This window comes from Otolemur garnettii, unplaced genomic scaffold, assembly GCF_000181295.1.
Source record: "Otolemur garnettii isolate 467f Iridium unplaced genomic scaffold, OtoGar3 scaffold00019, whole genome shotgun sequence".
Classification (NCBI taxonomy): Eukaryota; Metazoa; Chordata; class Mammalia; order Primates; family Galagidae; genus Otolemur; species Otolemur garnettii.
In genome coordinates, this window is record NW_003852414.1 from 23,411,868 (window position 1) to 23,438,803 (window position 26,936).

Here is a 26,936-nt window from a genome sequence, read left to right on the forward strand (position 1 = left end):
CAGCATATGGAAAATTGGCCAGCCTGTGCCTTTTCAGAAGTGAATTTAGTCCACTGACATTTATTGAGAGAATTGATAAGTGTAGTGGAGTTCTATTCATCTTATTTTGAGAAAGTCTGTTGTGTAGTTTTATCCTTTGCACCATCATGAAAGTTAAGTTTTGACCTTTAGCTTCTGGGTGTTTAGTTTGCTGATGGTCCATTGTGATGGTAAGTGTTGGGAATAGGTCTAAGTATTTCCTGTAGAGGAGCTAGTCTTGCTGTGGCAAATTCCTTTAGTGCTTGTATATCCACAAAAGATTTAATTTCTCCATCAATTTTGAAGCTTAATTTAGCAAGATACAGAATTCTGGACTGATAATTGTTTTCTGTAAGAATGTTGAAGGTGGATGACTATACTTTTCTTGTTTGGAAAATTTCAGTTGAAGGGTCTGCTGTCATCCTAATGGCTCTGCCTGTGTAGATCAGTTGGCACTTACTCCTGGCTGCTTGCAAAAAGTTTTTTTCATCTTGACTTTGGACAGATTCATGCCAATGTGCCTGTGAGAGACTCTGTTTGAGTTGAGAAGACCTGGGGTTTAATATCCATTTGAAAGTGTGTTGGGGTTTTTAGTAAAACTTGGGAAGTTTTTATTTATGATAATTTCCAGTAGGGCTTCCATTCCTTTGGGACACTCTTTTTCCCCTTCAGGAATCCCTATTATTCATATATTTGAATGCCCATGGAGTCTTGTAGTTCTCTAAACACCTCTTCTGCTTCCTCTCTCTTCTTTTCTGCCTCTTCAACTACCTGGGCTAACTTGAAAACTTTATCCTCTAGCTCTGAGGTTCTTTCTTCTCCATGGTCTATTTTTGATACTTTCTGCTGCATCTTTACATTCCCTGATTGTCTGCATCATTTCCTTCAGCTCTGCCATGTCCATTCTATATTCTACATATCTCTCAGCTGACTTTTGGTTCTGTCTTCCTATTTTCTCATCCATTCCTCTTATTGTCTTTATTTATACATATTTTGAATTCCCTTTGTGTCAAATCCATTAGTTCTTTATAGGTGGAATCTTCTGAAGTAGCTGCCTCATGGCCCGTTGGGGGAGTTGCTCTGTTTTGGTTTTTCATGTTGCCTGAGTTTTTCTGCTCATTTCTCCTCATGTGTTCTTTCCTTGACCTCCTTTTCCCTTCCTTCTCACTGCCTCCTTTGCTTCATATAACCTTGTCTTAGAGCTTAGGTCTTGAAGCGGCCTCAGCCTGAGCAAAGCCAACCTCTTCCTTGTGGCCAGAAAAACAGAAGTCCTTACTCTTTTTTTTTTCCTTTTTTTTTTTAAGAGACAGAGTCTCATTTTAATACCCTTGATAGAGTACAATGGCATCACAGCTCACAGCAACCTCCAACTCCTAGGTTTAGGCAATTCTCTTGCCTCTGCCTCCTCAGTAACTGGGACTACAGATGACTACCACAACGCCCGGCTATTTTTTGTTGCAGTTTGCCCAGGGTTGGGTTTGACCCTGCCACCCTAGGTATATAGGGCCGGCACCCTACCCACTGAGCCACAGGTCCCTCCAGGAAGTCCTTACTCTATATGACAACTTGTTGCCATATGGTGCCAGGACACCAGGTGGCGCTGTGGATTTTTTAGGAGATGGAGAGCACAGCCAGCAACCTGTGGTCCTTATTCCTAACTTACTTGCCTTTAGTGATTGCCTGATTTTTCCCTCAGCATTCAGACCCTGCAGGGTTGGGGTCTTAAAGCTCACAAGAATCCTTCAGGGACAGATCTCACAGTGCCCCCTGATTCCAGTTCCCTTGAGGTGTTGTAGTCCCTTAGCCTATCTCAAGAGTGGAGTTCTGATCCCGGCTGGTGAAATTAAGATGGCCATGCTTTAGGCCCCTGCTAATACCTTCTCACGATCTTCCAACAATGGCAGCCCCATCACCATTGAGACCTTCTCAATATGGCTGCCTTGCCAGCCCCCAAACCTATCGCAACTCCAACAGGCACTCAAATCCAATCCACTCCAACAGGCACTCAAATCTGGTTGCTGTATACTGTTTGAGTGCGCCCACTCTTCCAAGCTTTCCACTCAATGGACAGCTTCCCCCAACAACTGAAATCTCTGGAAAGGTTTCCTACATCCCAGACCTCCAGGTGTGGAGGATAGTCAATCCCACTGGTTTGCAATCACTTGCCTAATTCATCAGCTTTCCACCACTGCTCTGACCATCTGCTGTGTCCGGCTGACCACCACCTTGCTGTTCTTCCTGAACTATGACTCTGGGTAAGGTCCCTGTGCCCAGTATGACTGCATTCTCTCTTTTCCCCAGTTGTTCTAGGCAAGCTCAGCTGAATGATCCTTCTGCTCCACCATTATTTTTAGAAAGTGCAGTACATAAGGGGTAAATCAATGATAGTCTGATGGTTAGAGTGAACCAAGTCTTGGGAATTCAGAAACACTATTTCTTGTTCAGGGCTTTTTTCATGATCCTGGCTGTATCTCTTTAATCTTCAACCTCCCCTCTATTGGACTTTTCCTGTGTTGAATGGCAGAATAGAATTCTTGCTAGGTACAAAACATATTTTGAAAACATGCTTTAAAGGTTATAAGGCATGTTTACTTAATCTTATGGCTTTGTGACAAATACACCATCTTTTTATTAGAGAATAGTCTCGACTCTTTTCCAAAGTCCGCCCTTAACATTTGAAGAGGAAGCATTTGTATGGACATTTTGTCATTTTTCTTTTTTCCCATCTCCAGATTGGAAAGGTTGTTTCTCTCCAGATGGGCTTTTTTTCTCCTTTTTATAGTGTTCTATACTCAGCATAGTCGTCTTGCCTGTGTACTAAACAAAGCCACTCCCTGGGCAAGCACTATCAAAGGAGACCTGTCACTGGATACACAAGGTACCCATTGATGTGTGGCTTAGGTTAGAGTTCTTCAGTGAAAAAAGGCACAGTAGCAGGTTCTAAACAGCCTACAGCTTTCCAGTTGGTGTTTGGCTGGAAAGAGATGTTGCTCTGCTGAGAGCTTGGAGAAATGTCCTGTGGAATGGAATGTCATGGAAAGAGCAGAATGACAGCATGGCAGCACACCCCAGAAGTGAGGCTGTGTTACAGTGGGTGGTGGTGTTTGCATGTGTTGGTGGTGGTGGTGTTTGCATGTGTGGGTGATGGTGGTGTTTGCACGGTACCTGCTGGGAAGGAATTGGATTTGCCTTTCTAAGGATGGTGATGTGGGAAGGAAGACTCATAGGACAGAGGTATTGAGAGGAAGCCCAGGATTGGTCCTGAGATGGTTGCCCTGCACACCTCTGAACCTGAGGACAGAGGCTGTGAGTATACATGTTGGTATGGCATCTACAGGGCACATGTTTACTTCTCTGGGCAGCCTACTTTTTTTTTTTGTTTGTTTGTTTTTGGAGTTTTTGTCCGAGACTGGGTTTGAATCCACCACCTCCGGCATATGGGGACAGCAGCCTACTCCTTTGAGTCACAGGTGCCACCGCAGCCTACTTCTTTTGTCCATTGCTACCTTGTTGGCAATAGCTCCTAAGTTAAGCTTCAGCTGCCTGTGGACATACTTTGGTCATAGTTATATTTCTTTTGGAACAATATTTATAAACAAACAGTATATGTAAAGTCACTTCTGCTGTGGCTGTGTGTTGGAAGTGTAGGTGGTGTCATGCTGTGTCATTTGGCCTGGGTTTACTTGCTCAGAACTTGTCAGCATGAAGGTTGGAGGTGTCTTGTGTCCACATTTGTCTTCCCTCAACTTGCTTGCAGCCTTTAGCCTTAATTCTCCACTTGGCCCAATGAAGAAAAGGTGCCTGTGGCTCAAAGGAGTAGGTCGCCAGCCCCATATACCAGAGGTGGCGGGTTCAAACCCAACCCTGGCCAAAAACTGCAAAAAAAGAAAAGGCTTTTAGGGTCCCCCAGTGTGTAAAAGCATGTGTGTGTGAGAGCCTTAGCTCTGGGTTGTTTGAGGGTGATTTTTCTGATACTTATTCTGTGGCAGGCACGATTCTCAGGAATTGTGCCTTTTTTGGCACTTTCAGGAGAGGCCTTCTCTGACCTTTCTTTGAGTCTTTTCCAGAGTGGTTTCCAACCCTGTGCTAATTAAAAAAGAAGTTCGGCAGAAAGCAGTGCTGGGGGTTTCCTATGAAGGCTGACAGCTGTTGAGAGCCTCTGAGGTCTGATGCCCCAGGGCTTCTAACCCCTGGCACGGCGCTGTCCGTGTTGTGGGTGGGGAGATGTCAGCATTTGGACCCCACTGTTTCTGTACAAGCTGACGCTGTGCACATCTGCATTATGCTCTTCCTGCCTGTTTTCTAATCCACTCCATGGCATGATTATTGGAAGACAGCCAGGCTGGAATGAAGCCTACAGGTGAGGCCCTCCATGGGGCTTCTCTACTGGAGGAGGCAAAGGGCCCTGTTAGGAGTCACAGCCTGAGCTTACTGGTTTTGTCCTCATCTTTAAAGCTAAGTGGTCTGTACTGTGTTCCTCCTAGTGTGCTGGGAAATGCAGGACACCCTCTGCCCCTCCCTCTCCCCCACCACCAGGAACTCCAGGGACTTTGTACAGTGGGTCAGAGTCTTTGATTAGCCTGCCAGGCACTGCCTGCCCCATGTCAACCTGCCGCCTGGTATTTGTCTGGTTCCACTGCTTGTTTCTCTGCACAGACTCTGGAACCAGAGGCTCACCTCACCCTGTCTGCCCCTCGCCCAGCCTGAAGGCCTTCTGACCTCTGTGTTTCTTGAGGTTTGACTCAGAGTCGCCTTTTTCCTGAAAACTTATGTGGTCCAGGGCTGACCATGGTGAATATTGGTCCCTTCACTGAGGCTCTCTTCCATTCTTGTGGCGGCTGCGTTACCTTTTTCTGGCACATCCACTCAGTTTTAGTAAGGAAGGTAAGTGAAAACCTATGTTCCCCAACATGCTTAAGTGAGAGGAGAGTGTGAGGAAACTTCTAGAACAAGCCCTGTTTTACAGCTAAGAACAGTGTTGCTTGGAGTGGTTAAAAGGCCTGGTGCATGAAAAGTGATTTTACTCTCTAAACCCCGGTCTCCCGTAGTCCCCTGCAGAGTCCTTCACATTTTCCAAGTTCTGTACCAACCAAAGTAAGTTAGGGTGTTTTTTTCTTTGCGTAGCGATTTTCAATCAGACTCCAATAAAGAGTAAACATCCTTCATGCATTTAAATTATATAATTTATAAAATTTGATGTATGCCCTATGTTGAGGACTTATCAATTGCTTAAAAATGAAATAAATGCTTTTTCAGGTGCTTTGAACTTTGTGGCATCTCTGAGCATCATTCCTGTGCATTAGTCTGGCTTAAAGAGATCAATCCATAAAATGCGCTCAGAAAATTAGGCGCTGATTACTAGGCATTACTGATGCATGTGCAGCTTATAGAAGACCCCTTGTAAGTTTCTTTACTTTTTGGTTCTCATGACTATATATACAACACGTGCTCTAGTTTGCCTAAAATGACTTACATGCATGTGTGTATAACATGAGGAACAAACAGTGTACAGGATGAGATTTCTTTAGCTTTTTTATAAACTCAGGTTGAGTCTTTAATTTGTTCCTCTTAGTATTTGCAGGGGTCAGGGAAATCTTATCTTTGGAGTTTGTCCAGGATGTCCAAACCAAGGGTGACTACATCTGTGAGAATTCTGAAGCTCTTGTTTTTTTTAGGACAAGAGTCTCACTTTGTCACTATCGGTAGAGTGCTGTGGCATCACAGCTCACAGTAACCTCCAGCTCTTAGGCTTAGGTGATTCTCTTGCCTCAGCCTCCCAAGCAGCTGGGACTACAGTTGCATGCCACAATGCCTGGCTATTTTTTGTTGCAGTTTGGCTGGGGCCAGGTTCGAACTCACCACTCTCGGTATATGGGGCCAGCGCTCTACCCACTGAGCCACAGTGCCGCCTCTTGGTTTTCATTTATAAGGCCCTGTGGCTAGATTCAGTCATTGCTCACTGAAGGATGCTATTTACTTTTGTGGCTTGGATGTACGTCTTGGTAGAAGAAATCCTGTATTGATGCTGTCTTGACACAAAGACCAGCTCTATCGTGGTATTTAGTTGGGTGTTGCAACTTCTTTATAGTCAAGGCATAATTTGTAGGTGAATGAGTTTTACTTTCAAGATGGTGTGTTGCAAATTTTTCCTCTTTAGAGCAAGTAACTCGGAAGGCTCTTGGGCTTTCTCATTTTGCACATTTTTGAACCACGCATTTATAACTCTCCTTACACTCTGACGTCACATATGCTATTTTGCTGGGAGATTGAGAGGTGACAGTGAAAACCGAGCATTAGAAGTCGCAGAATGGTATTGTGGGGCTGCGAGGCTGCTGCCAGCCCTGGTATTTGCTCCTTAATCCCCTGGTAGCCCCTACGTATCTCATTTCTGACTTATTGTGGTATGACTCTGATTGTAAAAAAATTAGCATTTCTTATGCTGGGGCAGCAATTTGTGTTAGATTTCAGTCCATTTTGGAATGAAAACTAATGAAGCCTGGTTGGAAAATGGTGAGTCAGTTGCTGCCCCAATCAAGGTAAAGCAAGCTCTGAGCATATGGTGAATGGTAGAATTCCTGAACCTTCTGCCCTGAACAATCAGTTCATCTCACTTGATGGTGGTTCAACGAGACAGGGTCTGTCTTTTCTTAGAGAAGCTGAGAGTTGGCTGGAGAGTGGGGGAGGGATGCACTTAGTCAAGCCTTATTAGCCAAGGGATCTGGGTGACAGGGTGAGGATAAAGAGAATAGGAAGAGGCTGGCCTTGATGGTAGCGTTTGGCACCTAGTGCTGCTCTCTGCCTTCCAGAACCTCCTGCCATCCCAGGCTGTTATTTGCATGCTACTTCTTAGGAACATGGACACAGACATTTTCAGAGACTGAGTTTTGATCCAAAATTTGGTTGTATATCCTGTACAATCCTCTGAGATTTTCTCATCTTGATTGAAATATTTTGAAAGGTCTTAGCTTTGACTCCTGTGCTCATTTTGAAATTCCTGGAGTGTGAAATGAAACAGCTTTCTCTGTGATTTAGACATGCTAGATTTTCAAGGATGGCTACAGCATGCCTAAAATTTACAAGCTTTTAGTTTAGACCTCTGTGCTTTATTTTCAATCTGGAGAATATTATATTTTTATGAGTCATGTAAAAAGAAAAAAAAAAAACCCCTAACTGTAAACCTTTTTCCCACTGCAGGGTAGCAAGCTTGAAATTGAGTATGTTATTAGTTACTGAAAATGCGGTTTTCTTGAAATTCATGAAGGCAGATGAGGTTGGAAAGTCTGAGTCATGGGGTGGCTCTAGTTTTATCCAGCGAGTCCCCCTGAGTGGTACGCCCCGGGGAACCTGCCCTGGTGAGTGGGGAGATTTCTCGTGTTTAGGGAGTTTTGTTTCTGCCGTGTGACTTTTCACCTTTTCATCTGAGTTTGAGTAATTCAGTTGCCCAGTGATAGTCCGGCGTTTATTTATTGTGTTTAATAAGACAAAATGAAGATGGAGAGCTGTGTATTAGAAGTAGCTTAAGGGAAGAAGAGAGTTAGTAGACTCTTAGACCTGGAAGTCTGAAATTGGAGCTGGATTCATCCTTATTGCTTTGAATCTAAGAGGGAGAACTTTCTTCTAGCCTACATTTGCCTGGTCTTAGGAAAGAAATTGATTTTATCTGTTTGGGATGCTTGATTCTAAAGCAGGGGCAGGGAAACACCACGCCCTTTTGCATTGGAATATGGGAGAATCTTCTGCATCATTTGACCAAACTAAAAACAAAGACTTAATAGTCACTAACATTGGGGTTTCCCTTCTGGAGGACCATACAGGTCTCTATGCAGTGATTCCTGCAATCAGCTACCTCTGCCAAGTGCTCAGAGTTACCAATTGGTCAGATTTATTTATTTATTTAAAACAGAATCTTGCTGTGTCACCCTGGCTAGAGTGCAGTAGTATCATCATAGCATCAGCCTAGCTCTCAGCAACCTCAAACTCCTGGGCTTATGTGATCCTCTTGTCTCAGCCTCCTGAGTAACTGGGAGTACAGGCACCCACTGCAGAGTCCAGCTAGTTTTTCTGTTTTTAGTAGAGACAGGATTGAGCTTTTGCTCAGGTTGGTCTCCAAGTCCTGAGCTCAAGTGATCTTCTCACCTTGGCCTCCCAGAGTGCTACGATTATTCATAGGCATGAGCTGCCTCACTGGCCTCAATCAGCCTTTAAATTCCCTGCTCTTAAACATGAACAAATAACACAGAATTATCAGATTATGGAGGGAAGCAGTGAACACAAAAGGTGGAGACCAAAACTAATGAAGAGAGAAGAATAACTTCTATGAAGGAGAAAAACAAACCTTTTTAAAAAAACTTCATATGTCAGGGATATAGTAGAAGGTTGTATATTCATGCAACAGGAGCAGGACAGGATGAAACCAGGGATATTGTGAGAATTAAAAGGAGATTTTTGGAAATTGAAATGTAACACTCAGTAGAGAGCTGGAGAGAAAGTTGGAATATTCCAAAAGGTAAATTAAAAACTAGAGTGATGGAAAGTAAAGGGAAAAATTAAAGAAATGAAGAAAGTCCAGTGTTTCAGTGTTTATTAGAATGAAAGAGAAGGTGGAGATGAGGAAATCAGTAGTGATTCATCAAAATATCTTAGAACTGAAGAACATGAATTTCAGTCCTGAAAGAAGTCATTCAGTGCCCTCGAACCCACGGATGAGCACTAGACATGTCCTTCTGAGATTTCAGAACATTGAAGGGTTCTTTCATTTAGGATGGTGTCAGACTCCTCAAAGGCCAGGGAGGGGAGCTCTCATTTCTGCTGGAGGATGTTTTCAACACAGACTTCTTTACCCACCTAAGCTGCTGACTGAAATATGGGAGTAAAGACATTTTCAGCTGTCCATTTTTCTACATAAATCCTTTTTTAGGAATTACTGGAGAATGTGCACCACCAACAGGAAGGAAAATATCAAAAGGAAAGAGGACATGAGCGCTAAGTCTAGACTACAGCAGAAAAGAAGGCTCTTGTAGACATTACTTCGAGATGAAACTAATAAAATATCTACATACCTCAGTTTACAGAGACTTCATGGAAAATTGGGATTTGTATCCATGACAGATATGTGGAAAACTAATGACCATTTTAACCATTATTAAATGTGAGAGAGGAGAAAGTCATCATAGTACACTACATGGCTCAGCCATGGTGTATTTGCAGAGCCCTAAAAATGCTGTCATACCTGTTAGGAGGATGAGAGCATCAGGAAGGAGGCTGGTGGAGTATGGCCTGTAGGATGTCACCCAATAATGACAGAAGCTAAAAATCAGCAAGTGGCGTGTTATTCAGAGATGGGGAGATCAGTGCCAAAATGGTTAGCTCAAAGAGTGAAAGTGGTTCCCTCAGGGAGCAAGAGAGGGGATGAGGAAGGAAGGGCAGGAGATGGCTGGTTTTTTTGTTTTTTGGTTTTTTTTTTTTAAGAATTGGTGTCAGTGTATAACCCATATAATTATTTGACTTTTAAAGGTACATGTATGTGTAACCCTGATATAAAAACTCATCTGCTATGAATGAGAGCCATGATGAGTAGGAAGTGTTCTTAGAGATGATGTAATCTGTTCTCCTCTTTAATACTTGAGATGGCTGAGGCCTGGGAAAAATAATTTGTCCAGATACTTAGATCCATGAAGAGGACAGCTCTGCCATAACAATGGGCACATACAATTCCTACTTGTAACTCACACTGAACTTTTCTGGAGAACAGGTGTGGCTGACTTTAGGAAGATGGTCTGGACAAGCTCAACTCTTTGTTGAATCTGTAAGGAATCTTTCCTTTGTGAGCCTATTTCTAGGAAAACCAGCTTTCCTCTCCCCACTTTAAAATATTGACTTTGCAGAAACATGATGTTTTCAAGCTCCTCTATGATAGCTTTACACATGGAACTCATTTACCCTCCTAACAACCCGGGCATAGTCTCCTTTTCACAAAGCAGGGGTTCTCATCCCTGGGCAGCAGTGTCAGCATTACCCAGAACTTGTTAGAAATAAACATCATTGGGCAATGACCCAGATCTCCTGAATCACAACCTCTGGGGTGGGTGGGGCCCAGGAGTCTGCATGCTGACAAGCCCTCTCTCTGCACCTTTACTTTGAGAAGCACTGAAGTTTGGTAAAGTTCTTGGTAATATGACCTCCTTCTCTTTCTTTTTTTTTTTTTTTGAGACAGAGCCTCAAGCTATCCCCCTAGGTAGAGTGCCGTGGCATTACAGCTCACAGCAACCTCCAACTCCTGGGTTCAAGCGAGTCTCCTGCCTCCACCTCCCAAGTAGCTGGGACCACAGGCGCCCGCCACAACGCCCGGCTATTTTTTGGTTGCAGCTGTCATTGTTGTTTGGCGGGTCCGGGCTGGGGATTCGAACCCGCCACCTTAAGTGTACGTGGCTGGTGCCTTAGCCCGTTGAGCCATAGGCGCCGAGCCTCCTCCTCTTTCTTTAGAGGTCAGGCTGATGCTGGCTCTCCCCACAGTAGGGGATTCCAGTTTCGTAGAACTTGTTTCCCTCATGGGTTAAGCTCCTTGGTCAACGTGACTGAATTGTGATTTTTTTTTTTTTTTTTAAACAGAGAGATAGCAGTTTGCACCATGGGCAGTCTTTTTGCTAAGAACTTAGAACACATACTGAGTTTGGGAGTATCCTCTAAGCATCCTAATTAATAAGATGATTTAAAAGGAGTATAATATTCCTAGGGAGTGTTTGCTAGGATTTAGGATTGGCTGTGTGTCAGCGACCCAGACAGAGTTAGAATGGCATCCACGTGAGACAGACTTATTTCCCTGGGGCTCACAGCAGCTTTGTAGCCTCAGGACTCGGAACCCAGATTCCTTTGTCTAGTTTTACTCTCCTTACTGGTTGTTTGCATGATCACAGGTCCAGGGGGTGGTGGCATAGGCGTGCTTTTTCCACACTGTAGGAAAGAGCATGTTAATCTTACAAACTCATGGTTGGCTAGAAGAACTTAGTGCCTTGATCACAGCTAATTACAAGGAAAGCCAGGCAATGTTTATTTTGGTTGGCTGGTTACTCCTTCTTTGTAGATAAGAGAACACGGGTGTCGGGGCAGGGGGTAAATGACAGTCTGTTGTTGCACAGTAATTCCTACCTGTGGGCACTTTCTGATTCGTCTGTTCACAGTAGCCTGAATTGTGCTAGTAAAGTCGGTAGAGACTGGGTCCCGGAGCCATGCAGAGATCATTGCTGCCTCCTTATGAGTGACCCTAAGTTTAATTATTGTTCATTGAAGAAGCATAAAGGAACAACAGTCATCATAGCTCCAATTGGTATTTGTAGATACCAACAAATAGAACTTACCCTTGAGTTCTACTTAACAATGATGGATTCGGTGCATTTAAATTGAAGTGTAATTTCTCAGTCCCCGATTACCTTTCTGTAGCACCTGGGTAGAGGCAAATGGATAGAGTCAAATCCTTTGGGAGACTTGAGCAAACTTTTTCCCTTTTAATAAGTGTTACATAAGCCGTTGATACTTAACTGGTTTATTAATAGTTACATGCAGGGACTCCCCCTTCCCCTGTTACAGAAAAACTTGATACCTGATGACATTTTTGAGGCAGAATGATTTTCTTGAATTTATAAATAAATGAAAAAAGGAAATAATATGACAGCTATTACAGCTCCTAAGATCACTTCTCCTTTGAAATTGTATTTATATAAAAACGCAGCACATTCCATTAAAGTCTGTGCCGTATTAGGAAGTTGGCCATGAGTCATTTGTGGAATATTAGGGGGAAACTTGTTAAGTCTCCTTTTGAAGTTTCTCAGGTTTTAAGATCCCTGTGTTTTCTTTTAACTAGCTTGACATTATTACATTAAAACTTTAAAGAGAGCCAAGAATCGATGGTTATTTAGGACATGTTCCAAACCCTGAAATTTTAGCGTGGCTGTCCAGTGCTACAGCTACCAGCCACATGTGGCTATTTAAATTCAAATTCAGTAAAATTAAAATTCAGATCCTCAACTGTTCTAGACATTGCCAGGACTTAGCAGCTACATATGGCTAGTGGTTACTGTGTGACCAGTTGTAGAAAGTTCCGTCAGACAATGCTGGTTAAGAGATATTCAGAATACATAATAAGCTCCCAATAATTTTTGATTAGTTTAAGAATAATATTTAATGAGTGTGCTTCCTCATCTCCTTCCTAACTAGGCTCTGCTGACGTTACACTGGGAAATGAAAGGCAGAGGCAGGGGTGGAGAGAGGGGAGGATGCTTGCCGTATTAAATTTGGTGCAGATAAATGGATAATCTGAGGTCAAGAATATACAATTTTCTAAAAACAGCTGGTAGATTCATAGAATTTTAGAATTGAAAGGGTCATTGACGGCATCTTATCAAGCCTTCTTATTTAACTGATGAGAATTGGAGGAACAGAGAGGCTAAGTAGTTAGCGTGTGTCACACAGCTACACAGTGGCCTGGTCACTCCCCACTCTCCCAAGTTCGCCGTTCTTACTGCTGGGCCTAGACAACTTTATAAGGAAGTTTCTTTATTAGAAGTCTGTTGTTCAACAGCTTTAGCGACAAGAGGAGCCAATTATGGTAGAATTAACTTTCTACAAAATCACCAAGTATATTGTACAGAACAGGAAGTTACCCTCTAAAAGGCCAGTCTTCTGAACCTGGGGGAAAAAAATGTTGCTTTCATTAGCAAACATTTTTACCTTTGTTCTTAAATTACATGTATTTTAAGAATCAAAGGGAAATATGCTTTCTTTTAATAACAGCTCTTTTTGTGGTTCGGATTTGCTTTTAAAACATCCTGTTTTTATTTTGCAAAGCTGATGGATACATCGGTTGTCATCACTAAGATTTGCCTTTCCCCCTAAAAAATCCCACTGACAGCAAACAGATTTCTGCGAAATGGGTTGTCATTCTCATGTTTAATAGATTTCCCCAGAACTGTCTGTTTTCACAGGCATTGCTGAGAACTAGCTGTGGGAAGGGTTGTCCTTCGTTCTCAGAACCTGGACTGTGTGCTGCCGGACAATGGCCCTTTGTAACGTTCCCCTAGTGGCTCCTGATCCTTGTACCTCTCAGGTGCTTCTGGGACTTGCTCCTTCATTTCTTCTCCACTTAGTTTAGACCCCCACCTGCCCTTCCGTGCATGTGGTCTGCTTCCATCTGTCCCTTCCGTGCGTGGCCACTGGAGTGACTCCGCTGACACAGAGGTCATCCCTTCACTTCCTGGAGTGATGTCCTGCCACGCCTGCTCCTGTCAGCTTTGCAGGATGTCCTGCCTCCTCACTCTGGCAAACTCTGGTGTGGGCCCAGCCCGCCTCTGTTTGCACCCAGACGTCTTCTTCCCATCCCCGACTCACCTAGATTAGGGTGACCAGACGTCCCGCTTTTGAACAATTTGTCCCGCGGCGTTTTAAAAAAGTCCCGATTTTTGAAAGTATGCAAGAACGGGCAGGAGATCAAGAAGGGAAGATAACGGTTTTCAGCTGCCATGTGGCTATTTCGCCAGAATATGAGTTTTATATCATTTTTGTTAATTTTATAATGTAAAACTGTAATAATAACAAATAATTGTTGAGAAGTGATTATTGAGAACTGCTTATCAAAGTTTGCATTGTTGTCAGGCCCCGCCCCGCCCCACCCCCCAGCCCTGTTGTCCGGCTTCACAAACGTTAAAATCTGGTCACCCTAACCTAGATACTTACCATCCTCTCCCTGGCTGGCCTTATCCGTCCAGCTTTGCTTTCTCCTACAGCATGTAGCACCTTCTCACAGACTTCAGTATTTAATTTACTAATTTTTTAAAGAAATCTGTTGGCTCTTTCCTCCAATTAGAGTGCAATTTCTACTATGGCAGGAAATTCTTTTGTTTTTAATCCAGGTGTCTTCCAGTGCCTGGGATGGTGCCCAACACTTAATGGGATCAGCAAATGTTTGGGAATAAATAGAACATGTGGCCACGCGGTCCTGTTCACCGCCCTCTGTGTGGAGGCTCCTAGGGTTTTCCACGAGGGTCTCCTGGCACTGGTGTCGTCGTGTGCAGCTCCTTTTCCGCCCCCGAGTCTGCAGCCTGTGCTCTTGCTGGGCTGTGGGTTTCCACTCCAGCCTCTGGGCATTTCCCCTGAGCCTCTGCCACCTCCTTCTGCCCCTGAACCCCCATGCTCACCACTCCAGTGACCTGGGCTCCCTCTGGACTCCTGTTTTAGACTCTTCTCCAGCCGCCTCTAGTGTTTACACAGCTATCCCCAGTGCTCAATGTCCTATCTGGCATAAATAAATCAGACATCCCATCAATGTGTACACGGTAAAATTGCACGTTGTCAGCCCTTGCCAGTCCAGGAGTTAGTTTAAAATGATACATGTTTTAGAATTAGCTAGGGAAAGCTTAATGTACACTCTTAAGGGAAGTTTTCCAGGAAGAACTGATTTGGGAAAAAAGTCCCCATGCCCAGGAGTGTTGGGTGCTCCCTGGTCGATCTCAGCCTGTGGAGTCCCCTTGCTTCTCTCTCTCTCTCTCTTTTTTTAATTGCTCCTTCCATATGCTAGGTGCTTAATGATTAAAAAGTAGCCATTTAGGCAAGGCATGGTGGCTCACAGCTGTAATCCTAGCACTCTGGGAGGCTGAGCCAGGTGGATTGCTTGGGCTCATGAGTTCAAGACCAGCCTGAGCAAGAGTAAGACCCTGTCTCCACTAAAAATAGAAAAACTAGCTGGGTGGACTGTTGCAGTGGGCGCCTGTAGTCCCAGCTCCTCAGGAGGCTGAGGCAAGAAAGATCACTAGAACTCAAGAGACTGTGGTTGCTGTGGTGACAGGACAGCATTCTACCCGGGGCAACAGAGTAAGACTCTGTCTCAAAAATGAACATAAAAAAAAAAGTGGTTATTTAAAAGCATATAAATGTCAGCCCTGGATTATAGGAAATCTGGAAATTGTAGGCAGGGAATTATGACTGATTGGCTGGGTAGGGCATGGATTCTGGGCCAGGTTTGTGGGTTTTGATCCTGGCACTACCCTTAGCCGACTGTGTGGCCTTGGGCAAGTCACTTAATCCCTCAGGCTGCTCATCAGTGAGATGGGACACTTACATCTTGGGGTTACCAGGAGGATTCCGAGTTCATGTTCACTGCAGGTGTTGGTAAAACAGCCAAATGGAAGTGTGTGTGTCACGCTGACACTGGCATCGCTTCCCTTGGGATGGGCAGAAACTGCCCTTCTTACCAGTAGGTCGGGTTCCCGAGACTGCTGAGAAGATTCTTCACTGTAAGCCTGGATAACCCTAATGAAGGACCAGCGGGTATCACACCCGGAAGACTGATGTTTTCCCCACCATGACGAGGCTGCTGCTGTTGCTTTTTTTTTTTTTTTTCTTTTCTTTTCTAAAACCTTTTAATTTTGAAATAATTTCAGACTTACAGAAAAGTTGCCATAGTACCTAGATTCCTCCAATGTTAACACGTGGCCGTGTTTACTTTATCATCTGTGTAGACCCCTGTTTGTTGGGAGTAAGATGCAAGCAACATGATTTTTACTCCTAAATAGTGCGTTTTTCCTAAAATCAGAGACAGTCGCATACGTACCCACAGTGCAGTGACTGCGATCTGGAAATTCACGACAGCACCGTAACTGCTGCCATTACTTTTGTACTGATGGAACAAGATGGGTTTAACTGTGCCTCAAAAGTAAGCCCCCCCAAATCAACTCTCACACAGGGAGGCTGGGGGTGAATGGGAGCTGGACCCCATATGGCCAAGTGAGGGTGCGGGGGGTGCACTCACTTGTTATATTTCCTGGGCTGTCATTTTGCCTTTGACTGTGAAAGTTGAAGTTCCAGAGTATGTGACTGGCGGAGTTTGTGTCCTGTGTCCCCCACTCTCTCTCAGAGCTGTGCTGCTGGGTCAGTGGCTCCAAGCCTCTGTTCGTGGAGCTGAATGTTTCTGATGATCATGATTTGGGGTTTCCATAATTGTGCTTCTAGGCCCCCCCACTCCTCCTTCCTCCGTTCCTGGGTCACCTTTGTGCCTTCCAGCTGTTTCCCCTCCAGCCATCAGCTGCACGCTCTCCTCCCCGCCATATTCTGGTAGTTTCCCCAAAGGCTCACCCCAGGGAGAGGTGGCGCTGGCCCCCTCATCATGCCCCTGCCATCTTGGGTCAGTGGATGTTGAACGACTGACCTGGTGACCGAGTGATGCAGGAAGCACTCAGTGCGCCCCCTGCACAGTTGGGGTGCACAGCGCGTCCATCGCGATGTTGCATTGCAGGGAGACTCGGTGGAGGGGGGGCCCTTGCTGATGGCTGATTGGCAGGTGGCTGGGGATGGGCTGGTGGCACTCCTACTGCTGTCCGCCCCAGGCTGAGGACACCAGAGCTTGGAGGCCCCCCTCTCCCTAGCAGCTCTGCCTGCTGTGTGCATTCCAGGGAAGGACAGCTAGAATCTTCAGAGTCAGGGTGTAGGCCCATGAGTTTGCTTCTGTGCCTGCTTCTCCAACAGGTTCATTTTCATGAAAGTGGCGGTCACCGTCCTTAACTTCCTGTGACCCTGTTGACCCAGGAGTCTGGAAGGAATGCTTTCAGGTGGATGCAGTTCTGTCCATCATTGGGGTGGGCTATTAATTAGCAAATTGACACCCAGGGATAGAACGAGCCAGCCTCTATAGCAAACATACGGAGGTGGTCACCATCTTCCACTTCAAAAAACTCTTGAAACTCACCGATCCCTGAAACTGGCTCCTTTACTTGGTGTCGTTTCCAGCTTAGCTTTCTTAACCTCAGCTCATGGAATGAGCACTGCAAACATGAGATGACATCATTTTGTAAAACAATTATTAAAAAGTCAAAATCTAGTTTGTGTTTGGGTTCAGATTATTCCTGTCTATGCCTTTTCTTCCCTGGTCTTTCTTAGATCTAAGCTATGAGACGGCTGGGATGGAGACTCTAATGGGTTCTCTGTTCTGCTCCCATGGTACACCGGGTCTCCAGGGCTCCTACGCTCCTGTCCTTGGTGTGATTTTTAAAAAAACCTCGGAGCCATCTGAATAGTCTGCCTTTCCTCACAGCTCTCCCACGTCCCACCCAGTCCTAACTGGAGTGTTCTGTATCACGGATGTTGACTTCTTTTCAGGGCCTGGACCTTTAATTTTCTTTTAGAAAATATGTTGGACCCCGGGCTCTGAGTGTTGAATGAATGGACAGTGACCTTGGGGCCCTTCTCCGCAGGGTGGTCCTTCCATTTGCTATTCACACACTAGCCTTTGCAGCTGTCAGGCCCCCAGATTATTGTTCAATGAATCAGTCTAGGTGTAATTCCTATTCTCAAACAGGTATTTTCTTTCTCTGTATTTTGATTGAGAAGGGCTTTGTGTTCTTTCTGCCGTGTCTGGTGTAATAGTTTATATGCAACAGGTGGATAATTAAGTGCCTGTTGGATTAAATTCTGGGGCTGTGTACCTGGTACGTTTTAATCTCCTCCCGTCAGCTCCTGGCAGCAGTCTCCAGCTTTTTTCCAGCTGCGGCGCAAATGCAAACACATTATTTTATGAACCTTTAGTTTTGACAGTATCTCCTAATGTCTTTCAGGAAAGTAAAGCATATAGCACTAAAGGGGGGTGTGTGTGTGTGTCTGTGTGTGTGTGTGTGTCTGTGTGTCTGTGTGTGTGAGATTCAAGAAGGATGTGCTGTTCCTAAAGATATTTTACCAGTTGGGGAGTCACAAAATACCCTAGTGGTAGGCAGAGATGCACTCTCTGTATTCTTTCTCTTCTTCATCTATACTTGCCTTTCTGCCCTTTTGTTGAGTTAAAAGTCTGTCTATATACGAGATAAAAGAGGGATTTAAACACACGGTGCACCTGTGTCTCCGCAGCAGGGCTGGGAGTGGTGCCTCCTTGATTCCAACTTCTCCTGCAGCTCCGGCCTCTTGACATAGGGGAATTAGGTTGTAGGATGCTGTGAGAAGCGGCTCTAATTCTGCCTCTTTTTCCCCTAGTCTTGTTAGAAGGCAAGTGCAGAATAGCATTGCTATTACCAGGAACATATTGTCCCCATTTCCAATTGGTACAAACACACATTATTTGCTTTAACTGTTGATACTTCAGCTGGTTTTGCTGAGAGATCACGAGTGACTCGGGAGGCCCTTTTGCTGAGCTGTGGGGTATGGTTCTTGCTTGTCTAAAGCTGAGGTCATGGTGGCTCTGCTGTTTCATAGCATTGAGCCAGAGGTGGGCCTCAGTCAGTGTTTCTGGGAAGCATTGGGAATAGAAGTGTAGGGTCTGTTAGTTGGTGAAAAAAAAGTGTCCATCTTGGTGGTGACAATGACCTCTAGAGAACTGATGGTTTTGCTACCCTGTGACCTTTCATGGAGGTGTACCCTGTAGTTTTTATTCCTGGCACAGTAGAACCTCTCTAAGTCAACTGCCCAAGGGACTGTAACAAGGTGGTCAACATATGGAGGTGGTCAGCATAAGGAACTGGGCTCCTGCACTGATACACACATGTGGTGCGTGTTCAATCTATGGCCATTAGACCAACTTACGGAGGTGGTCAGTGCATGCAGGTGGTCAGCTATGGCATCTATACTGTATTTTTCTATTATGGACAGTACATTGAATCTTAAATGTTGTAATGAAATGGTAGCAACACTGATGGGATTACATTATTTTTGGAATCTTACAAAACAAGTTAATATTATTAATATAATTAAAGCGCTATGTTGTTTTCTTTCTTTCTTTTTTTTTTTTTTTTTTTGGTTGCTCTTAGGTAATTCTTCCTGCAGGATGAACTAATGAATCATAGAAGGGGATAATTACTCATCAGGAATGGAGAGCAGCTTGTCTGTTTCCACTATGCAAGACCCTTCATCTTCACCCTTGGAAAAGCATCTTGGTTCAGCGAATGGAAATGGAGATCTTGATTCAGGTAGGATTTCATTTTCTGGATCTGTTTAGCTTTGTGATATATTAACCAATATCTTCCTGAAAATGTTCAGGAAACCATGGGACAACATTTGTGGATCTAGGATCCTACATGTTCCCTGGATTTGGTGTCCTGTTTCTTTCTGTTTTTGAATCAGGGTCTTCTTTGTCACCTAGGATAGGGTGTCATGGCATGATCACAGCTCACTGTAACCTCAAATTTCTGGACTTGAAACAATCCTCTATGTTTTGGAGATATGGTATCTTGCTCTGTTGTCCAGGCTAATCTCAATTCCTGGCCCGAAGCAGTCCTCTCCCCTTGGCCACCCAAAGTGCTAGGATGACTGTTGTGAGCCACCAAGCCCAGCCTTTTATCTTATTTAAAAGAATATAGCAGTTTTAAAGTTATGCAGAATTTGGGTCAAATTAATATTACTGTACTCGGTATAGCAAGCCAGGTTATAGCGAGATGACATCACTTCAGTGTCTCAGTGGCAAAGACCTTGTCATACATGGTCCTCCAGAGTGTGTCATGCCCAGGAAATGCAGAGCTGAGGTCTTCACTCAGCCCTTCGGTGCTCTAGCTCAGAGGAGATGAATGCCATTTTGCTCAGCACCCCTTGACCAGAAGTTGGTAGTATTTCTGCCACAGAAAGGGAGACAGGGAAGTAGAATTCTCTCCCATGTGCAGGAGAGAGGCAGGAGAGCAGGATCTGCCTAAACCTAAGTGTCTGGGGTCAGCAAGACACAGGATACTTTCCAAAGCACATCTTTCGGAAACCTGTATCATGGGAAAGAAAGTTAATTCACAGGTATCTGTGGTAAAGTATTTTTCCCTTCAAGCAATTTGAAAAGAGGCCCAGTGCCCGTAGCACAGCAGTTAGAGTGCTGGTCACATGTAACAGGGCTGGTGGGTTTGAACCCAGCCTGAGCCTGCTGAAGAAAACAAACAAACAAACAAAAATAGCCAGACATTGTTGAGGGTGCCTGTAGTCTTAACTAATGGGGAGGCTGAGGCAGGAGAATCGCTTGAGCCCAGGAGTTTGAGGTTGCTCTGAGCTGTGACTCCCGACAGTGACATAGTGAGACTCTGTCTCAAAAAGAAAGAACTTTGAAAAGAAAAGACAACCCCCAGCACAGTCTTTCATTGCATCTTAATATACAACTAATGAATTTATAAATGCCCCTTCTTCTAAATACTTACATAATAATGTGTTTATCTAAAAGGAATACTTTTTTTTAAGGGATTACCCTATTTTCTACATAGCAATTTATTTATTTTATTTATTTTTTTCTTTTCTACATAACAATTTAATAAGGACAATTGAGCCGTCTGAGTCATGAACATTTGCCGTGGTGAATTCCTGTAAAAATCATTGCTCAGTGACTCAGTGGGAGGCTTGACCGCCTTCTAAAGAGGTTGCTAAGTTCATCTCCACATTTGATGAGATTAGTCAACGACAGAATTACAGATTATTGGATGCCATTGAATTTGTTAGATTAAGTTTATTAAAGTGCACCTATATCTGAAAAACCTGGAAACCCCTCAAATAAGTGAATACTTTTGTATGTTAACGAAAGGATAGGATCTGTTGCAGAATCAGCTCAGCCGCCCCCCCCCCCCCCCCCCCCCCAACGCATAGAATGTGTGTGAAGAATCATTACTGCCGGGTGGAAATATGGAAATTCTCTTCTGAGAAGGCTTAGTCCCATAGGCTGAAGGTTGATCTTAATTATTCTACTTCTATTTAAGGACAGATTTGTCTTTTGCTGAGTGAAGTTACCTTTCCAGCTGTGGCCTCCTGGGCTTTCGTGTTTGTGGTGTGTGCCGTCCACACGCATCCAGCTCTGTTACTGTACCCTTCTCTGTGGTGTGTTTGCAGATCTGTGTAAGAGCCAACCATGTGTTGGCCTTTCACGTTCACATAGCTGTAGTATATCTCCCTCGCTCAAGGAGGCTCTGAGACTCATTCCTGATAGTCTGGTGTCTGCGGGGTGATTTGTACTCAGAGGATGGTGGTACGTGTGGGAAAGAGCACAAGGAGGGTCCCTGCCCGGAGCCCACACCTACTGGTTAGCTGGTTAGTTCCTCTGGCCCGTGGGGGATTGCCTAAATTGTACAAGATGCCCATATCTTTAATAAAAGTAGAAATAGCATTTCCAAATAGCTCTAAGTTACCTTAATGTTTTTCAGATACTGGCCCAGATTCCACTCCTGTTCCCCCCTAAGAGGGCTAATCTACTTTCCCTTTTCCTTGGAATTTCTGTGTGTACTCCTGAGGGCAGGACAGTTTCAGGTGGTGCTACAAATATAGTCTCTTGTAAAGCAGAAACAAATTTAAACCAGGGTTGAAAGTTGGGAGAGTGCAGAGGCCGAGTTTATTTTAGAAACTCCAGTCTTTACTTTGAGCATTCAAATAATGAATCGAGTAGGATTCTTTAAGAAGTTTTTAGAATTATTTTTTCAACCTGTCAACACCGGGAACATTTTCAGTTCTGAACTCCTTCGTGGGATCCTTTGTTCTGCACCCCACGCAGATATGTTTGGGGCTGCATGGGGTCCTAGTGCTGAGGGCCTTTTCCTGGGGAGACTTTCAGGGGGAATTCACGTGTTCCATGTTCCAGGGAAGCCACATGCCATGTTCCTCAGCTGATTCTGAACTGGCTGTTGAATGAGGGGTGACGGGTTTATGAGCATGTGTCTAAGCTATATGGCAGGCATCAAAATTTGAAGTTCCATGTAGGGAGACGGTATAGCCCTGAGCTTTGGGCGCCTCGCAGATAGTAGAGCCCACATCATCTGGGGGTCCAAAGAGAAGTCCCCTCCATGTGAATGCTGGGACTCTAGGTATCTGAGGTTGCTGTGACAGAAGCAAGAAGAATACACTGACACTGACAGAGCATCCAGGAGATTCCTCAGCATCTTTTTTTTTTTTTTTTTTTTGAGACAATCTTACTATGTTGCCCTTGGTAGAGTGCTGTGACATCACAGCTCACAATAACCTCAAACTCCTGGGCTTAAGTGATTTTCTTGCCTCAGCCTTCCAAGTAACTGGGGCTACAGGTGCCCGCCACAAGGCCTGGTTATATTTTTGTTGTAGTTGTCATTGCTGTTTAGCAGGCCCAGGCTGGGCTCGAACCTACCAGCCTCCATGTATGTGGCCGGCGCCCTAAGCACCGAGCTACAGGTGCTGAGCCCCTCATATAATTTTTACAGACCTGCTAAGTGTAATTTCCCGACCAGGTCTATAGACAGCAGGTGTTGCATGTGTATAGATGGTGCAAGCCTCCCAGTGGAAAGAATCACGCTGAAAATGTGGGCTTGAATCTTTTCTTTGGTGCTGGGGAATCCATTATTAAGTGGAGAAGCACAGGCTTGTCTGTTTGGGAAGGAAAGGGGTCAGCACTCTTCTGACGGAAACCCAGATCCTCCTGGCCGTGCTGGGAACTCTGGGTGACTTCAAGGCAGCCCTTTGTTTTCTAACCCTCTTTGAAAAGCTGTGGCTTCCCTTGAGTGGGTGATTTTCCCATGTTATGTCTTTTTTCTTTTTTTCCTTTAGAACAACTCTGGCCATCGGGTAGTTGGGAGAGCCAGAAGGAGTCTTTGTGTTATGAAAATGGTCTCCGCCAGTGGTGGGACCCTAGATGTAGGGTCAGAAGTTGGCTACATTGCCCTTCTGTTTATGCCATTGGTTCTGTTTTTTAATAAACACTCACTGTAGAAGTAGTTTCTGAATCTTATGATAGTAGGAAATGATTATCAGCATTTAAAATAAGAAAGATGCAATATCTTCTTACTTTTTACACATTAAAAAGAAATATATATATATTTCTAGCACGTTAAGAGGGTGCTCATTGGCTCCTCTGGATAGCACCTGTGGCTCAGTGAATAGGGCGCCAGCCCCATATACTGAGGGTGGTGGGTTTGAACATGGCCCCAGCCAAACTGCAACAACAACACAAAGAACTTGGTTCCTCCTACATCTGCCAGTTCTCAGTTCTTTTATTGGGTAGGGGCCACTGGCTGTAATATTCAGCCTTGTAAAGGCCTCTCTTTTCAGATTGCAAACTCGAGATTTTATTACTACTTAACAAAAAGGTGTATGGGCCAATTGTTTATCCCATTTCACTCTAAATTTCACTTGTACTCCACCTTCTAGGCAGATATTCTTTTTATATGTTTATTACGAAATATTTTGGTTTCACAGATAACTTTCTGTTTTCTAAAACAGGATTGTTGTTAATGAACACACCTGTTTTCTTTTACCCTGTGAAATCTCCCTAGTAGCTTGTCATAGTCAGTTTTCATGACATCATGGGGAAAGACCTCCCGCTGATTCATTTGCTGGGGAGGGAGATTGTCAGTGTTTCCTTGCTAAAATGTTTGGGGTTTAAGAGGTTTATGAATCGGCTATAAATATTTTTACTGGGTTTACAAGACCTCGCCTCATAAACATGGTGTGTGTTTATCTATTGCTCACTGAAATGTCTTTAGAGAATCAGCTTCTCAGGGCTACTAGACCCAGGAAGGTTCATACGTGACAGATTTTAAAAGACTGTTCTGTGAGGATCCCTAAATTTCCTCATGACTTTGTTAAAACAGCACAAAGTCATCAGTGCTGGCTGCCAAGATTTTAATTTTTTAAATTCCCTTCTGGGTCTGACACTTAGGGGTACTTACGGTTCTTACTGACCCCCACAGAGTAGAGCTGGTGTTTTCCTCGGACCTTGTGGTTAACTTGATTGAGTCTTCTCCAAAGATTGGAGAGCCCGTGATACTGGGAAATGCAGCTTGTTATGAATTAACCTTTGGTGAGGAAAGAATTTTGGTAAAATATTAGTAGCACAGAGTAGAATTATATGAAGAATAAGAAACTGCAACAAGTGATCTCAAAGTCGAAGCTGAGAAATTTAGGCTCCCGGTTACCCCTGGTTTGGAGTGATAGAATCATTGAATCTTAGTGGGCAGTGGTGATGGGGTTTGCTAAGGCATCTCATCCCATGTACTGGGGGCAGGAGGTGGTTTCTGACTGTTCAGCCTTGAATTGAATGTTTCTGAGATGAGGGAGTTACTCTCTCAACAAGTCGGCCCCTTCTGTTTTCCACCAGCCTTTCATTCCTGGCCCTGCACTGAGTTTTACTCCATCTTCTCCCACATTCTCTGTTCCTTCCTGACAAACAGGTCCTGGGGCTCAGTACCCACCATCTTCTCTCTGCCCAGCTTTGGCATGTTGGGAAGTTCACCAACACAGAGGGACAGATGAGCCGGCCTAGGAGTCTCCCTTGGATCCTCCAGGGAGAAATGGGGCTGGGGGTAGAGGGTGGTTTTTGCTGCCTGATTCAAGCAGGAGAAGGAGGAGGAAGGGGCTTTCAGAGAGCTCAGCTTTGAAATCAGACTCCTGATCTGGGCAATTCTCTCACCTTTTCCAAGCTCCTGCCATCCCTTCTATGAGTGTCCACTGCTCAGGGTTCGTGGGAGGGTTGCCTGGTGCTGAATGAAGTGATGCTTTAGGCCACTTGGTGTCACTCTAACAGAATCCCAGAGACTGGGTCACAATTCTGGTGGCTGGAAAGTCCAAGACAGGGCAGCCATGTCTGGGAGGCCCCATGTTGCTTGCACTCCTGGCAGAAGGGCAGTGGGCTTGGGTAGAGAGGTCACAGGCTGGAAAACTGGGGAAGCCAGACTCTTTTATCTACCCTGGGAACTAGTCCATTCCTTGCAGAGCTAGCACTCATCCCCACTGGAGGGCATTAATCTGTTCATGAGATATTTGCCCCCACGACTGAAACACCTCCCTCTATGACCCTGTGCCCGCACTGCCATATCAGGGATCAAATTTCCTGTGAGTTTTGCCAGCTGATGGCAGAGAGAGAGCTGATGCGCAAACATAATGCAGGTCTCAGGATGCTCCAGGGAGGCTGGCGATGGTTTTGTGGGCCTGGAAGTGCAACACAAGCCAGCACAAGGAGCTTGGGCAGGGTCTGGTTGAGCTGCGGTCAGACAAGGAGGGTGGAAAGAAATTCTGGACTTTGTCTGCAAGGTCTCTGCTGTCATTAGACACTGCCGCACCAGGGCACAGAAACAGGTGGGGTTGACACCTCCTTTAGGAAGCGTCACACTTCCTAAAGGAGGTGTGTGTGTGTGGGCGTGTTGCGGGCAGAGCCAGCAGGTGCCACCACCTGGAGGTGTTTTCCAGAGGATGACTGCTTTCCCCCTGGGCATACTTCACAGTGTCACTCAGAACTAACTCCCTGGCATCACCCATCCTCAGCTGGGGCTGCAGGACCCGTCTTTGGGGGAGCACATTTCCTCTTGGAGAGCTTCAGTCCCTGGGTGGAATGGTGCAGGGAGAGCTATGAAGGAAAGCTTAGCTCTTGGGGTTGTTCTTTTCTGTCTTCTTGGAGGTTTGCGTATAAGTCACCCTATTAGGGTAAAATTTAAGGAGGTGCGTCTATGGAAGGCAAAAGTCAAGGTAACTTTCACTTTCGCGTCTTCTGACTTTACAAAAATTATCCTTTTCTTTCAATTCCTGAGACTGTAGTGAGGATTAGGAGAGAATTATGCTTCCTCGTTTCTTCTGAGACCCACCTGTCCCTAATTCTCTAGGCCCAGCGGATGGGGGATGTGCCATTTCTCCACCAACTGCATGACCAAAAGCAGTATTTGCTCTTGGCGGGTGAAATGGTCTCTTGTGGTGGAAAATCTGTGGGTTGCACCTGAGTGTCCCTCGCACCGCTATTGCGAGGGAGACCTGCACCTCTGAAGCTCTGGTTGGCCTGTTTGGACAGCACTCCCTGCTGTGTGTTTTTTCCTGAGGATAGAGCTTTGCAGATAGAGTAAAATATTGTGTATACCTTGTTATTTCTTTCCATTTGAAACCATGACAACACAGTTATGCTATCTGTACCTGAAAATGTGTTATTTGGGGCTTGTTAATTACAGAAATCATGCCTTACGCACAGCCTTAATGGTTTGGGGAATTGCTTGGTTTCCTCTAGAGTCTGGGTGTGTGGATCAGTGCAGATTTCAAATAGTACTTAAAGAACCTGGTTGTGCATTTGATTGTATTTCTCTTTATTCCTTTGGATCAGAGAAGCACCTGTCCTGTTGGTGTCTGCCATTGGGTCTGGCCCTGAGAGTTCTGCCCATCCCTGCCCTGGGGTTCCTGACGGGGTGGGCATCAGGCGTGTTGGGGACCTGGTCTATTTCTGTTGCTAACTTGCCGTAATCCTTCTGGGCTTCAGTTATTTTTTCTTAAAATGATATCAGAGCCAGAGCTTTCCAAAGTTCCTTTCCTTGTGGCCGTAACAATCTAGGATATTGCTTTATTTACTTGCCTATTTATTTTTGAATTGGCTATTTTGGAATTTATTTATAGGCTGAGCAGTAACTTACTTTGATTGACACAAATCAAAACCACCTGGACTTGGTGACCCCTGCGAATTTTAATGTTTTTAGGTGCATTTTCTTTATCTTGGTATTCAATACATCATCTAAGTCAGTAATTCATGTTTAAAAGAAAATAAGATTACAAGTTATAGCCTACTTCATAGTCTAGTTGAATTCAGCTTGTCTGCTAGATCAGTTTCACAGGACATGGTCTTTTTTCTGCAGTTTTTGGCCATGGCTGGGTTTGAACTTGCCACCTCTGGTATATGGGGCCCGCACCCTACTCCTTTGGGCCACAGGTGCCTCCCAGGAAATGGTCTTTCAACACATGAATAATGTTGATAATATGGCAGGTCTCTCCCAATTTAAAAAATAAAAGAATTTTTGCTCCCTGGGTAATTCTGTAGGTGAAAAGTGAAGAATAAATACACTGATTTGAACCAGAGAGATGGACAAAAAGCAAGATAGTGCACAGCGCTTTCCCCACGTGTTTCAGTGGAGGATTTTGTATTTCAAGTAACTGAGCCTTCATTAAAGAAAACAAAACAAACAAACAAAAAGAAAAAGTACGCCCTGTGATTTGAATGGGATATTATTTGT

General features: G+C 44.6%; 1 protein-coding gene across 4 annotated transcripts in view; it reads left to right on the forward strand.

Moving 5' to 3' along the window:
• SFMBT2 (Scm like with four mbt domains 2) overlaps positions 1-26,936 on the forward strand; it is a 214,229-nt gene that overhangs the window by 13,237 nt on the left and 174,056 nt on the right. For 2 of the 4 annotated variants that reach the window (XM_023511391.1, XM_023511388.1), the window contains exons 1-2: positions 4,866-4,902; positions 18,792-18,950. In XM_023511391.1, the coding sequence (XP_023367159.1) occupies positions 18,851-18,950 (100 nt within the window). In that variant the 5' untranslated portion in view covers positions 4,866-4,902; positions 18,792-18,850. Of the gene's footprint in view, positions 1-4,865; positions 4,903-18,791; positions 18,951-26,936 lie in introns of those variants that run through there. The other 2 variants (XM_023511389.1, XM_023511390.1) reach the window with 1 other exon arrangement.